Source organism: Puma concolor, chromosome C2 (assembly GCF_028749965.1).
Source record: "Puma concolor isolate L17-30 chromosome C2, mPumCon1.1.hap2, whole genome shotgun sequence".
NCBI classification, from domain to species: Eukaryota; Metazoa; Chordata; class Mammalia; order Carnivora; family Felidae; genus Puma; species Puma concolor.
The window spans coordinates 99624069-99636453 of NC_141675.1; the positions used below are offsets into that span (position 1 = coordinate 99624069).

General features: G+C 36.8%; 1 protein-coding gene and 1 long non-coding RNA gene across 4 annotated transcripts in view; both read right to left on the reverse strand.

Moving 5' to 3' along the window:
• The window catches only part of GRAMD1C (GRAM domain containing 1C), a 104055-nt gene that overhangs the window by 24774 nt on the left and 66896 nt on the right, over positions 1–12385 (reverse strand). For 2 of the 3 annotated variants that reach the window (XM_086675384.1, XM_086675386.1), the window contains exons 7-10: positions 11002–11120; positions 7310–7442; positions 4107–4269; positions 2898–2930 (exon numbers count right to left, since the gene is read on the reverse strand). In XM_086675384.1, the coding sequence (XP_086531510.1) occupies positions 2898–2930; positions 4107–4269; positions 7310–7442; positions 11002–11120 (448 nt within the window). The remainder of the gene's footprint in view (positions 1–2897; positions 2931–4106; positions 4270–7309; positions 7443–11001; positions 11121–12385) is intronic. The other variant, XM_025913385.2, reaches the window with a different exon arrangement.
• On the reverse strand, positions 2–2886 carry LOC147577446 (uncharacterized). The gene is made up of 2 exons (XR_015240299.1): positions 1160–2886; positions 2–926 (listed from the first exon to the last, which is right to left on the reverse strand). It is a non-coding gene; the product is annotated as an uncharacterized LOC147577446 (long non-coding RNA).

Consider the following 12385-nt stretch of genomic DNA (forward strand, 5'->3'; position numbering starts at 1 on the left):
ATTATATATTTTGTTGCTCAATTTTTTTTTTTTTTTACTTTGGCCATTAGGAGCTCTTTCAGGTTGACTCCTATGCCCTTTTGATACACCTCTTTTTTTTTTGAAGCATTTCTTTACTTCTGGCCTTACAAGAAACTCCAGCCTCATTTTGCATATTCCCCACCTCAGCCCTAGAAGCAGTCATTTCTCTAAGGAACTCTTAAACTGTAATTTTTCAAAAGTAAGTTTCCTATTCACATTTATGAAGGAAACAAACTATACTCACATAAATATTACATTTTCATATTTCATTTAAACTCAATTAGTTGATCAATTATTCTATATTATGACTGACAAAATGGAATTTGTGGTATTACTATTAGAAATTAATACCTTTTGTATGGAAATTAATTCAAGGAAGTAAGAACCTGAAATAAACTATTTCCATCTGGGATTATTTATGTATGACATTCACAGTACTTTAAAGCCTCCTATCCAAGTAAGATCACCAGTGATATTGCTGTGACATATGAAGCTAGCAAGTGGTATTTCAAGTAGGGAAGGGAACAGCGCTCAACCTGAGAGCAGGTTACTATTTCCAATAAAGAAGAAACATCTCTTGAATTGAAAATATTCAAATCTATCAGTTTGAAAGTAGCCAGTGGAAAGGATGGGAAAAGTGATTCAGATAAATAAATATGAGAGGGACATGGGCATGAATGGAACTAAAACCCTATGTGGACAGTGTTTTGAGAGTTCACGAAAAATGTACCAGATAGGTATGCAAGAAAAGCAGATTTGGGGTTTAATTAAGTAACTAAGGACGCACAATTTGTTCTATCCTGTATCTTCTTAAAAACTGGTGACCTGCTGTCTTCTTGACATAGTTTGAGGGCTTTCTTTACATGTGAAAAACCAAGTTCAATTTGAGAGTGTTGTTTAAAAACCTGCCTCAGGGGGGCGCCTGGGTGGCGCAGTCGGTTAAGCGTCCGACTTCAGCCAGGTCACGATCTCGCGGTCCGTGAGTTCGAGCCCCGCGTCGGGCTCTGGGCTGATGGCTCGGAGCCTGGAGCCTGTTTCTGATTCTGTGTCTCCCTCTCTCTCTGCCCCTCCCCCGTTCATGCTCTGTCTCTCTCTGTCCCAAAAATAAATAAACGTTGAAAAAAAAAAATTTAAAAACCTGCCTCAGGTAACTATGTCAGGGTTACCTGGTTTAGTCTCATGGTGCTACCCTGATGTGCTAGACTATTTCATGGCTTTTTCTCTGCTTTCCCCAGAGGCTTACTTGTCCTCACCTTTATTAATTAGCATCACCTGATATCTGATTCCTATTTTTCTTTGCATGAGTTTCCAATTCATCTTGGTCTGTCAGCTGTAGATCATGGATTCTAATTTTGTTATTCTTATGTGCCCCTCCCCCAGCCTAATCTTTGCCTCACTTAGCTTCCATTCTCAACATAAGTGACTTTGGTTAGGGCACCCTGTCACACCAAGTTCCGATCTAAGCAATTAAAACTAAACTTAATTCTGTCATGACACAGCCCTGGTATCTCATGACATCAGCCAGTTTGTCAGCTTCCACTCAAGGCTCTACCTCCTGGGGCAGATGTTTCACAGACTATCCGTGACACGCATAGAGCAGGGCAGGTGAAAGAAGTAAACCCTGATAGCAACAGAAATGTTATTTTAGCCAAAAATACAGCCACAATTTCATTATACTTGTAGATGTGGATACATTGTGTCAACTCATCTTCATCTGCCAGGAAACTCCTAGCATCTTCTCAAATTCTCTGCACTCCTACCCAAAACTGAGCATGTAGTTAATAAGCTGCAGAAAGCCTATCAGCAACAGCACTCTAGATAAACAAGGTTCTTCTACAGCTTATTCTATGAAATATTATATATCAAATTTTCAAGTTCATATATGGATTAACAGATTAAAACACAATGCTCAGCATTTTGTTCAGGAGGTGGCAGCCCAGAACCCATTTCTGGAAGTACAGAAATATCCCAAAAAAGGCTCCCTTCAATCTTGGAGGGTGGCCTACCATAGCATAAGAACATTAAAAAAAGAACGAGTCAAAGCAGATTCTAGGCTAACTTTTCCTATATGGGCTTCAGTTAAAATCCACATCAAAGGGAGCACACTAGTTTCAGGCCCCTCTGTAAGATATCTCATGAGGATACATGAGTCTAGAAAGAGTCTCTCCTTCAAAATGGTACTCTCCCAAAGATTACAATCTGTAGGTGGCAGAAGAGAGAAAAAAAGGAAATCCTCTCATTTTCTCACTCAGACTGCTTACAATGGTAGATCAAAATACTATGATTTTAAATAAGATGATGTTTGGTTTAGAATACTCTGCCATCTACGTAACTCTCCCTAAACCCACACACAGATTTCCTGGGATGGTTTTCTTCTTTTGACCTTTCTTATTTTCCCCCCTTCACTGATTTCAAGTATCTTCATAAGGTCACAACTTCCAGAAAATAAAAAATAGATTCCTTATAATAGCCACTTATGATAAGCCTGAAATTTTGAAATTTACTTAGGGGAAGCAACAGAAGTACTTGATTTGTTATCTAATAAGGAAAAAGTCATTACGTGCACCTTAAAGAAAACCTCCACAAAAGAAGGTTAAATGTTACATGTAAAGTCTTACTGCTGTAAAACCAGTCTTTAAAGGGACATCAGCAAAAAGGAAATGTGACCAGGGCTAACATGCAATACAGCAACTACACTGCTGTTATTCTTTATTTCTAGATATGAACACAACTTCTATGAGATATATTATCCCTTATGTAACTTATCATTAATGTTAATTTTTTAGGACCAATAAGGAAGCTTCTTTTTGAGGACCATTCTTATAAAAGAGCAGGTGAGAAAGAAGAGGGGGAAAAATTGTTTTGGTGTCACTTACCTATCTGGCCACTGGGTGCCAGAGTAGGTCTTCCTAAAGTCAGAGGTTCAGTCAGGCAGATTACTAATTCATACACACTGCAGCACACCAGAGCATGAATGGTAAGGACACTAAGAGAGTCTAGTCATTCATGGAGCTCAATCCTCTTAAAAAAAACTCTCAACTATGTTTTCAAAAGAACTCAACAACTGTCCAAATGCATTCTATGATTTTTAGGAACTACTGAATTTTTATTTACATTTTCAAGATCATGGATTTAGTTTTCATTAAAGATACTTACTACAGTATTCCCAAACCAAAGTCTAACTTGATTTGGATTTGGTTTTCAGAGATTGGGTCTTGGTTTGCTTTTGGATTTGGATTTGATTTTAGATTTGACTTGGATTTAGTTTTGGTTTTCATGGATTTGTTTTTCACTTACAGTGAAAGACTTCAGGAGATCCCATACCAGGTCTAATCTGAATAGTAACTGAACTAGCAAATACAGTCATGTCCTACAGATCGAAACCACTATAATGTCCCCATTCCCGATATTCTGAGCATTGCCAGATAGAAAGCAGATACAGTAAAATCCACTGGCTTTGTACCCTTTCCTGAAAGTGGAAAGTAGCCACTACTTGGTATCTTTCCCAATGTCTCCCCACTGACTTCAGATGTCAACAATCTTACAGTGAAAAAAAAAAAAAGAAAGATTCCTTAAAATGCCCACTTAGTAAGTATGACAAGCCCCAGGTTTTCAGTATTAACTTAGAGAAAGTAGAACATGATTTTCTATAAAATTTCCTTTAAGCAGCTGGGTTTTATTTTTATTATATTCTCTACTTTTGCATCTCTTTTTCCTTCTTCTTTTTTTTTTTTTTTTTTTTTTTTTGGTAGTCAAAAGAAAGTACAATTATGGTGTCTGTAACACCATGCAGATTTTTATTCAGGTTTGCTTTTCCATTGCTACTGCTCCATCTCCATTGACTTCCGGCTTGGAATTTTAATAGCTAAATGTGATGGAAATCCTCACAACCCAGGCTTCTGAAAAGTGGAGATGGGTTAGATCTGGCAGCTTCTTTCCCCTATTTTCTATCAACTCCCACCATTCCTTTGGTTTTTTATAGAGTGAGAATGTGAATAAATTCTCAAACTGCCCTTACCCAATACAAAGATAAACATTAAGAGACATAACTGAAATGTTATTAAAATTTATAAGAAATTCTTTACCTTCATCAACAGAATCTGAAGTGCTGCTTTTGTCCAGAGAAAGATATTCATTTTTATTCAAGTCCAGTGATTTTGATGGCACTCTACTTAACCTCTTCTCTGAAGTTAGTAAAGGACTCTTTTTGATCTGTTTCTCACTTGGGGGTTCCTCTTTCCCTAACCCCTAAAAGGAAAACAATCCAGTTTAAAAAACAGATTATTGGCTTAGATTTTAAAGTGAGATCTTTAATAATAAAGACTCTTGGAAATACAGCTCTTTGGAAAATGTGTTTGTTATGTTTGCATCACATTTCCAATACAGTCCATAAATATTGGTAAACAATAATATATGATAATATATTCTGAAATCATCTTCTGACACAGTACTGAACAATAAATTTAAGAAGAACATCATATAAGAAGAACTCACAGTCAACATCACGTGAATCACTTGAGCAGAAGGGAAAGGGGAGCAGAGAACAACAATAATAGAGCAGTAGATTCTTTAAAGTGGGCAAGGGAGAGAGGAGTCAAACCCGATTAGTATCCCCAGACAATACCTGCCCCATCATCTCAAGGAAGAGAACTCCCCCATTCTCAAGACCAGAAACTACAGGGGAAAGAGAAAGCAAATAAAGAGAATAAGAGTCACATAAGAGTACAGTGGAGGAAAGAGGTTCAACAGAAAACAATTTCACAGCAAACTCTTAAGAACACAATTGGCTTTGCTGTTAAAGAACTAAGGGATTGGGCATTAAAATATATTCCATATATGATGCTATCTATACTTTCTGAGAATGGTTTAATCAAGAGATGTCGTTTCTATAATAAATTTAATGTTAGGCATTAAAGTATGAATGCTATTGCTATGTTAGTATTCAAGTAGAATAGTATTAAAATTAGGTTTAATAGACCAGCATAAAAAATATCAACTACATAGCAAAGTACTTTCTTGCATTGAAAGAAGCATATCTGTAATCCTTACACTTCCTGCCCCAGATCTTTGAGTAGCAGTGAAACTCCAGGGAGGATATGGGTTTCTATTGGCCACTCAGAGAACAGAATAAAAACTGGGACCCAGGACACAATTTGTGAAAGGATTAAACTACCCTCATCAGAGAACTCATTCTTCAAGCAGAGATTACTGCTAAAATTGAGACTTGATTTATTTGGGAGTTCCACACTGCAAAGCAACATGCCTACTTAGCTGATCCAGAGCCTCTTTAGCAGATGCTGAGTAAGTTTACACACATATTTCTCCTGTTCTTTCTAATTAAGGTATGGCTCCTATTATAAGGAATATAGACAAATACTTGTAGGAAAAGTAACAGTCACTATCTTTTCGTGGGACATTTGAACAGTTTTTATTTGTGTTCTTTTCTATATTTCCTGAATTTTTACAAAGAATATTAATTTTATAACTTAAGACCTATTTCATCTTAGAAAAAAATGTTATTTCTCACTTTTTGTTATTTCCAACTTTCTTACAAGTAAAAAGGAAACAAAGTTAGTGACATATGATATTTGTTGCCATATGAGAATCTATCTCATCACACTGTTCTTGAATGCAAAAAAAAAAAAAGGACTGAACTATATTGTATCCCATAACCTGAAAATGACAATGAATGTATGACCAATCTTAAAACATTAAAATCTTCCTCTACATTCCATTCCCTTTCCTTAAATGAAATATGACCTCCCTCAGGGACAAAACTAGAAGGAAGAACCAATGGATTAACTATTCTAAGAGCGCGTACAGAAGACAATGTCAAGAAGGTTGTAAGAAAGACTCAAGATTAGTAATTTTGAGAATCCAATCCTCAAAGTCAGACTTTTATAAAAGGATCAGGAGACTGCAAGAGACCTCCTGTCCTGTTACCTCCCCAAATTTGAGTGGTTTGGTTTTCTCCATGAGAACATACAAAAAGATTAGCATCCAGAATCACCTCCCTTACTACAGTAGTAAGTTCCTAAGGGTCTCTATATAAATACCTTTACAAGAAATCCACAACACAAAATCTGACTGAAATAGATGAATGATGCCTGAAACAAGGTGATAACTTGGTGGCCTTTACACATTCTATTCAAAGTTTCCCCAAATTTATTCACAGGAGATGCTGAGAGCTCCATGGGAGAAATTAGAAAAGGCCCATTGCTGGCCACATGTAGATTCACCCTCAATTATAATAGCTTATGGTTATTGAATACTTAATGTGTAATAGGGATTGTTTAATGCAATTTCACATATATTAATTCATGTCATCCTTATAAAAAAAACCCTGTGGAGTATTATAGTCCTCATCTTACAGTTGAGAAAACCAAAGCATAGAAATGTTAAGTAATTAAGTTAACATTTAAGGGCATTCAGGTAGCAAGTGGCAGAGGCAGAATTTGAAACCAAAGCTCTGCTTTAAACCAAGAAATTCAGCTTTGGCCCCAGACTTACATCCCCAGTCACCAGAATGAAAGCTCTATAGTAGGAGCACTTTCAGCGCTTAGAGTGCGGTCTCCAAATACCATTCTTCACTAAGAACAATGGCCCATTAGGAAAATGGTTAATACTAAGTCTGGGACAGTAAGTGTACAAAGTGTGCCTGGGACATGTTGTTGTGCCAGAAAGAAAGGAAGCCATCAAAGATTATTGATCATTTCTAAAACACAAAGGAGCCCACCTGAAGGGGCTCCTGTTGCCAGAGGAGACAAACTGAGTATTAAAAAAAAATAAATAATGGGGGAGGGAACAATGGGCTTATAATGATATTTGAAAAAATAAAGGAAGAAACTAACTAGTAATTAACCAGATGTGCCTGCTTTCATAGTCAGCTTACGAAGCATTTACTGTTACTCAAGCATGCTACTCAGGGTTCTCATCTCCCCCTTCAAAACAAATTCTTTTCACCACACACCACTTACCCTGAGAAAAATTCTGCTAACTACGAATTTCTCTATCATATTTTATTTTTAATGATGCCTATCCCCCTTATAGATAGATGCTCAGGGAGCTGTCTGGTAGTTTTGCACCATATCCAGCTCTGAACAGAACAATATATTATTCCCATATAACCTCAGTTACTTAAAGACTTAAAACCTTTTTCTTAAAATAAAGGAGCAGCCTGACATCCTAAACTTTAAAAATTTTGTACACTTTGTTTTTATTTGATCTTACATTATGATGATCACATGACAGCATCAGATATATTTTAAAAGGGATATCATACACTAACCCCTTTCGGTGAATTTCCATCAATTGACTCTGTCTCTGAAACACGATTAACTGATTCTCGTGTAAAACTGATGGACTTGGAAAATTTTTCATCTCTCGCCCCACAATCATCCAAGCTGCTTCTTCCTGGACTTCTATAAGAAACACATCATTATAGAAATATAGCCAAGATCAATTTCATACAAATAAGTGATTTAGTCTCCCTACTGAGGTCTTCTCTATTATACAGCATTTTGACAACAAATGGTTTTTTGTAATGTAACAAATAAGTCCTACTTATAACAAGACCATCTTCTTAAACCACCTGCAAATGACTTTATTTCTGAAAATAAGATGTGCTCATATGAGACATTATAAATGTCAGAAACCATTAAAAAATTAACCAAATACCAGCGGCAATAACAGCAAGTAACCCAATGAATATTATAGCTTGTTTGAATTTCAGTTGGGGACCGCCACAAAGCTTTGAAAGGTACAGACTAGATGTTGGGGTTGGATGCTAGTCAGCACCAGGAGGCAGCTCTGGATTTCCTTTCTTCTGACTCAGTTCCAGCTGAGGTGGTGACTCCCTCCCAGAAGGGGGTGCTCCTGATGTCTGAGCACAGACCCCCATTGATCAGTCCATGCCCCTTTTCTTGTTCTTCTTGTTCCTAAGAACCAGGTTTAAGGAACAGCTTTCAAATGGTCATAGGAACATGATTACAACAAATGTCCTGGGACTTGCTTTTCCTCTTTCTGGGAGGAGCATAAAGAAAGGAAAATCTATTAAATATAAAAGAAGTACAACTGATCTAATTTTCAGGCCTTGAACTTATTGAGCAATTATTATTCCTATGTAATCATTGCTAGATAGAGACTTAAAGCTCTTCTAAAATAAAGTAGCAGCCTAACATCTTTAGCTAGATTATCCTGAGGAAGGAACAGAAAAGCCAAAGGGCCTTTCATCCCTATTCTACCCCACCCAAATAATACTTAGGTCTGCCACCAAGTCACTCCTGGCTAGGCAGAATGGCAAGACTGAGGGGGACCCAACAAGAAAAATGGCCCTTTGAGACTAGCCCAGCAGCTGAGTGTCTGCATCTGAGGATTTTAAGGATGGGAGTGAGTTGTGGAGAAATACAGAAAGGAAAAAGGAGGAGAGAGAGTGATGGAGAGATTGAAAATGAAGACAAAGAAAGTGGAACAGCTGAGGAAATAAAGGTTTGAGACAGATACACTTCTTTTGGAAATAGGAAGAAAGGGAAAAGGAAGAGAAGAGGAAATAAGAATCTGGCCACATTCTCTCTGAGAAAGCACTCAATTGCTAGAAGAAAGTTTTCTGGTGACCTCAAAAAGCTAGAACTTACAGTGTATAAAGCACTTGGTCAAAAATATTTATTCTCAGGTGCCTGGGTGGTTCAGTCTGTTGAGCGTCTGACCTGGGCTCGGGTCATGATCTCACGGTTCGTGGGTTCAAGCCCCGCATTGGGTTCTGTGCTGACAGCTTGGAGCCTGGAGCCTGCTTTAGATTCTGTCTCCCTCTCTCTCTGCCCCTCCCCCCACTCATGCTCTCTCTCTGTCTCAAAAATAAATGAACATTTAAAAAAAACATGTTTATGGGAATACAAGCTGGTGCAGCCATTCTGGAAAACAGTATGGAGGTTCCTCAAAAAACTAAAAATAGAACTACCCTACAACCCAGCAATTGCATTACTAGGCATTTATCCACAGGATACAGGTGTGCTGTTTCAAAGGGACACATGCACCCCTGTGTTTATAGCAGCACTATCAACAATAGCCAAAGTATGGAAAGAGCCCAAATGTCCATTGATGGATGAATGGATAAAGAAGATGTATACAATGGTGTATTACTCAGCAATCAAAAAGAATGAAATCTTGCCATTTGCAACTACGTGGATGGAACTGGAGAGTATTATGCTAAGTGAAATTAGTCAGAGAAAGACAAAAATCATATGACTTCACTAACATGAGGACTTTAAGAACCAAAACAGATGAACATAAGGGAAGGGAAACAAAAATAATATAAAAACAGAGAAGGGGACAAAACCGAAGAGACTCATAAATATGGAGAACAAACTGAGGGCTACGGGAGGGGTTGTGGGAGGGGGGATGGGCTAAATGGGTAAGGGGCATTAAGGAATCTACTCCTGAAATCATTGCTGCACTATATGCTAACTAACTTGGATGTAAATTAAAAAAAAATAAAATTAAAAAAAAATTTTTTAATAAAAAAAATATTCTCTTCTTCACAAGAAACTCCTTGAGTTGGCAGGGACCTTGGAAATTATCTAGTTTAACTACCTCATTTCAGAGATGGGTAAAGTGAGGATCTGAAAGGCTAAGAGATTTGCTTGAGGTTGTGCAGATACTTGGTGGCCAAGTCCAGACAAGAATCCAGATCTTCTTTACCATAACCCAAGGCTCTCTGCATTATGTCAACTGTTTTTCTATCCAGCGCCAGTACCTAAGAGACACTAGTAAACTTTACAAGGAGAGTAGTACAATGGAAATTTTTAACTTTACAGAAAACTAATAAAATATGCATGTGCAACCACGTAAAAAAGTCTAAAATATTGATGTTGAGCTGAAACAGTATAAAGAGGATCAGCATAACTAGAAGACTACCTAAATAGAAGAAAAAAAAACTGTAAACATACTGAGACTTCTGAAAGATTTCCATTTTTAACTTAATATAGAATTTTTAAGAGTTTTAAGATATAACTCACATTCCATAAAATTCACCCCATTTAATGTGTACAATACAGTGGTTTATAGAGTTGTACAGCCACAACCACTATCTAGGTTTAGAGCATGTTCATCAACAAAAAGAAATCCTGTGCCTGTTAGTAATCACTCCCCATTCTCCCTTCCTCCCAGCCCTTGGTAAATACTAATCTACTTTCTGTCTCTATAGATGTGCTCATTCTGGATTCCATTTCACATAAATGGATTGTACAATACGTGGTCTTGGGTAACTCACTTCTTTCACTTGCTTCCGTCATTTATAATGTCTACTATAGAATTTTAATGTATTATCCTTAATTGTTTTTATTGCTATGACCTCAATTACCATTGGACAAAATGCACTTTTACTTGTATAGGTTAATAAAAATATCCACTCTTCCAAAGAATCCCCATCAGTCAAAAATAATCTCATCTCTGAATTTATCATATTATCTATTGCTCCTTTTGGCCTATGTCATTTTCAACCCTGTATTATAAGTATTTGCATTCTCCATAGTACTATCAGCTCCTTTCATTAATGCATTCAGTATTTATTGAGTGTCAACTACATGTCAAGCACTATGCTAGGGTTTCCTTGAGGAAACATCATACCGTCTTTGTATCCCTCAAAATACCTACCAGCTAGTTTATTTTATTGTTATCTACAAGCTCAGAGATGTCACTAGGTACTTCTTCAGACCCTTAATAAAAAGTTTTACTAAAACTATGCTTTAAGCAAACCCTAGATAACAGAGTTACAAAATTAACATTTCCTTGTATGTCCTATATTTGCTTACCAATTTAGCAAACTATTCAATGTCCTCACCTTTCACTTCATTCCACTACAAAGACCAAAGAGGCAAATTCCACCCAAGGACAATTTAATAGAAATTCTAAATTGGTAAAGTCTAAAATAATTCTGCTTTAATTAATGATTAATAAGTTGTGATAGTTAACATTTTGCTCTACCTTGGCTGCACAGTATCCTCGATTGACAAAGACAAGTTTTCCATCTCTTCAGCATTTAAGCCTAGCTCATTACCATAATTCTGCTGGAGCAGCTGCCAGAATTCCTGTCTGGTCAAGCTCTAAAATGACACAAAAATTACACTGAATATTGGAAAATATAAGATACTACAACATAGTGATTCAAACATGAATTTTGAGGTCAAAATGACCTGTTGTGCAAATTCTAAATGTGAAAGTTTGGTAGTTATTTGGCCTTTTCAAATGACAGTTTTCTGCATGTATAAAAAATGGGTTAACAGGGGTGCCTGGGTGGCTCAATAGGTTTAGCGTCCTACTCTTGATTTCGGCTCAGGTTATGATCTCACAGTTCGTGAGACTGAGTCCCACCTCAGGCTCTGCACTGACAACATGGAACCTGCTTGGTATTCTCTCTCTCTCTGCCCCTCCCCTGCCCGTGCTCTCTCTCCTTCTCAAAATAAATAAATAAACATTTTTTAAAAACGGGTTAACAAAACTTACCTGACAGGGTTGATACTGGGAGTAGATAAAATGATGATTTTAAAGTATATAACATAATAACTACTTAAATGAGAAGTAAGAGGTTTCAAATTGTCTCTTCATAAAATAATTTATTCATAGTATTATTGGGCAATCACTAATCTGCAATTTAAATTCTACAATCCAGGGGCCCCTGAGTGGCTCAGTAGGTTAAGCATCTGATTTCAGCTCAGGTCATGATCTCCCGGTTCATGAGTTCAAGCCCCACTTCCAGCTCTGTGCTGACATCTCAGAGCCTGGAGCCTGCTTTGGATTCTGTGTCTCCCTCTCTCTCTGCCCCTCCCCAACTTGTGCTTTGTCTCTCTCTGCCTCTCAAATTAAAAAAGAAATTTTCTTAAAAAAGAAATTTAAATTCTACAGCCCAATAAATAAATAAATAAATAAGCAAACAAATAAATAAATAAATAAATTCTACAATCCAATTGTCTACCATGACCACTGGATCAGCATTCAGTGTTCTAATCATCAACTCAAAACCATTCTCTTAATCCATAATGTATCTGAATATTTTGACCATTTTTAACACCTTATATATCAGTAAATTTTAAGTTATATTTTCCTACAATATAAAAGGCAACAGGATAGAATTCAGAGTATTTCCTTTAATTCATTTATAAAAAAATCCATCTTGTTCTTTCTTTATAGGTAACATATCAGTGTTAAAATCATCTAAAACAAAAAAGGCATGCATGCACTGTAGAGCAAAACAAAAACAATAATAATAAGATAACCAATGGTCTGATTTCTAGAAACATTTTAGGTGGTTAATTACATGATTAAGCACAGTAGAGGGAGGCAGCATAACACCTGAGGCAACTGTTGGCAA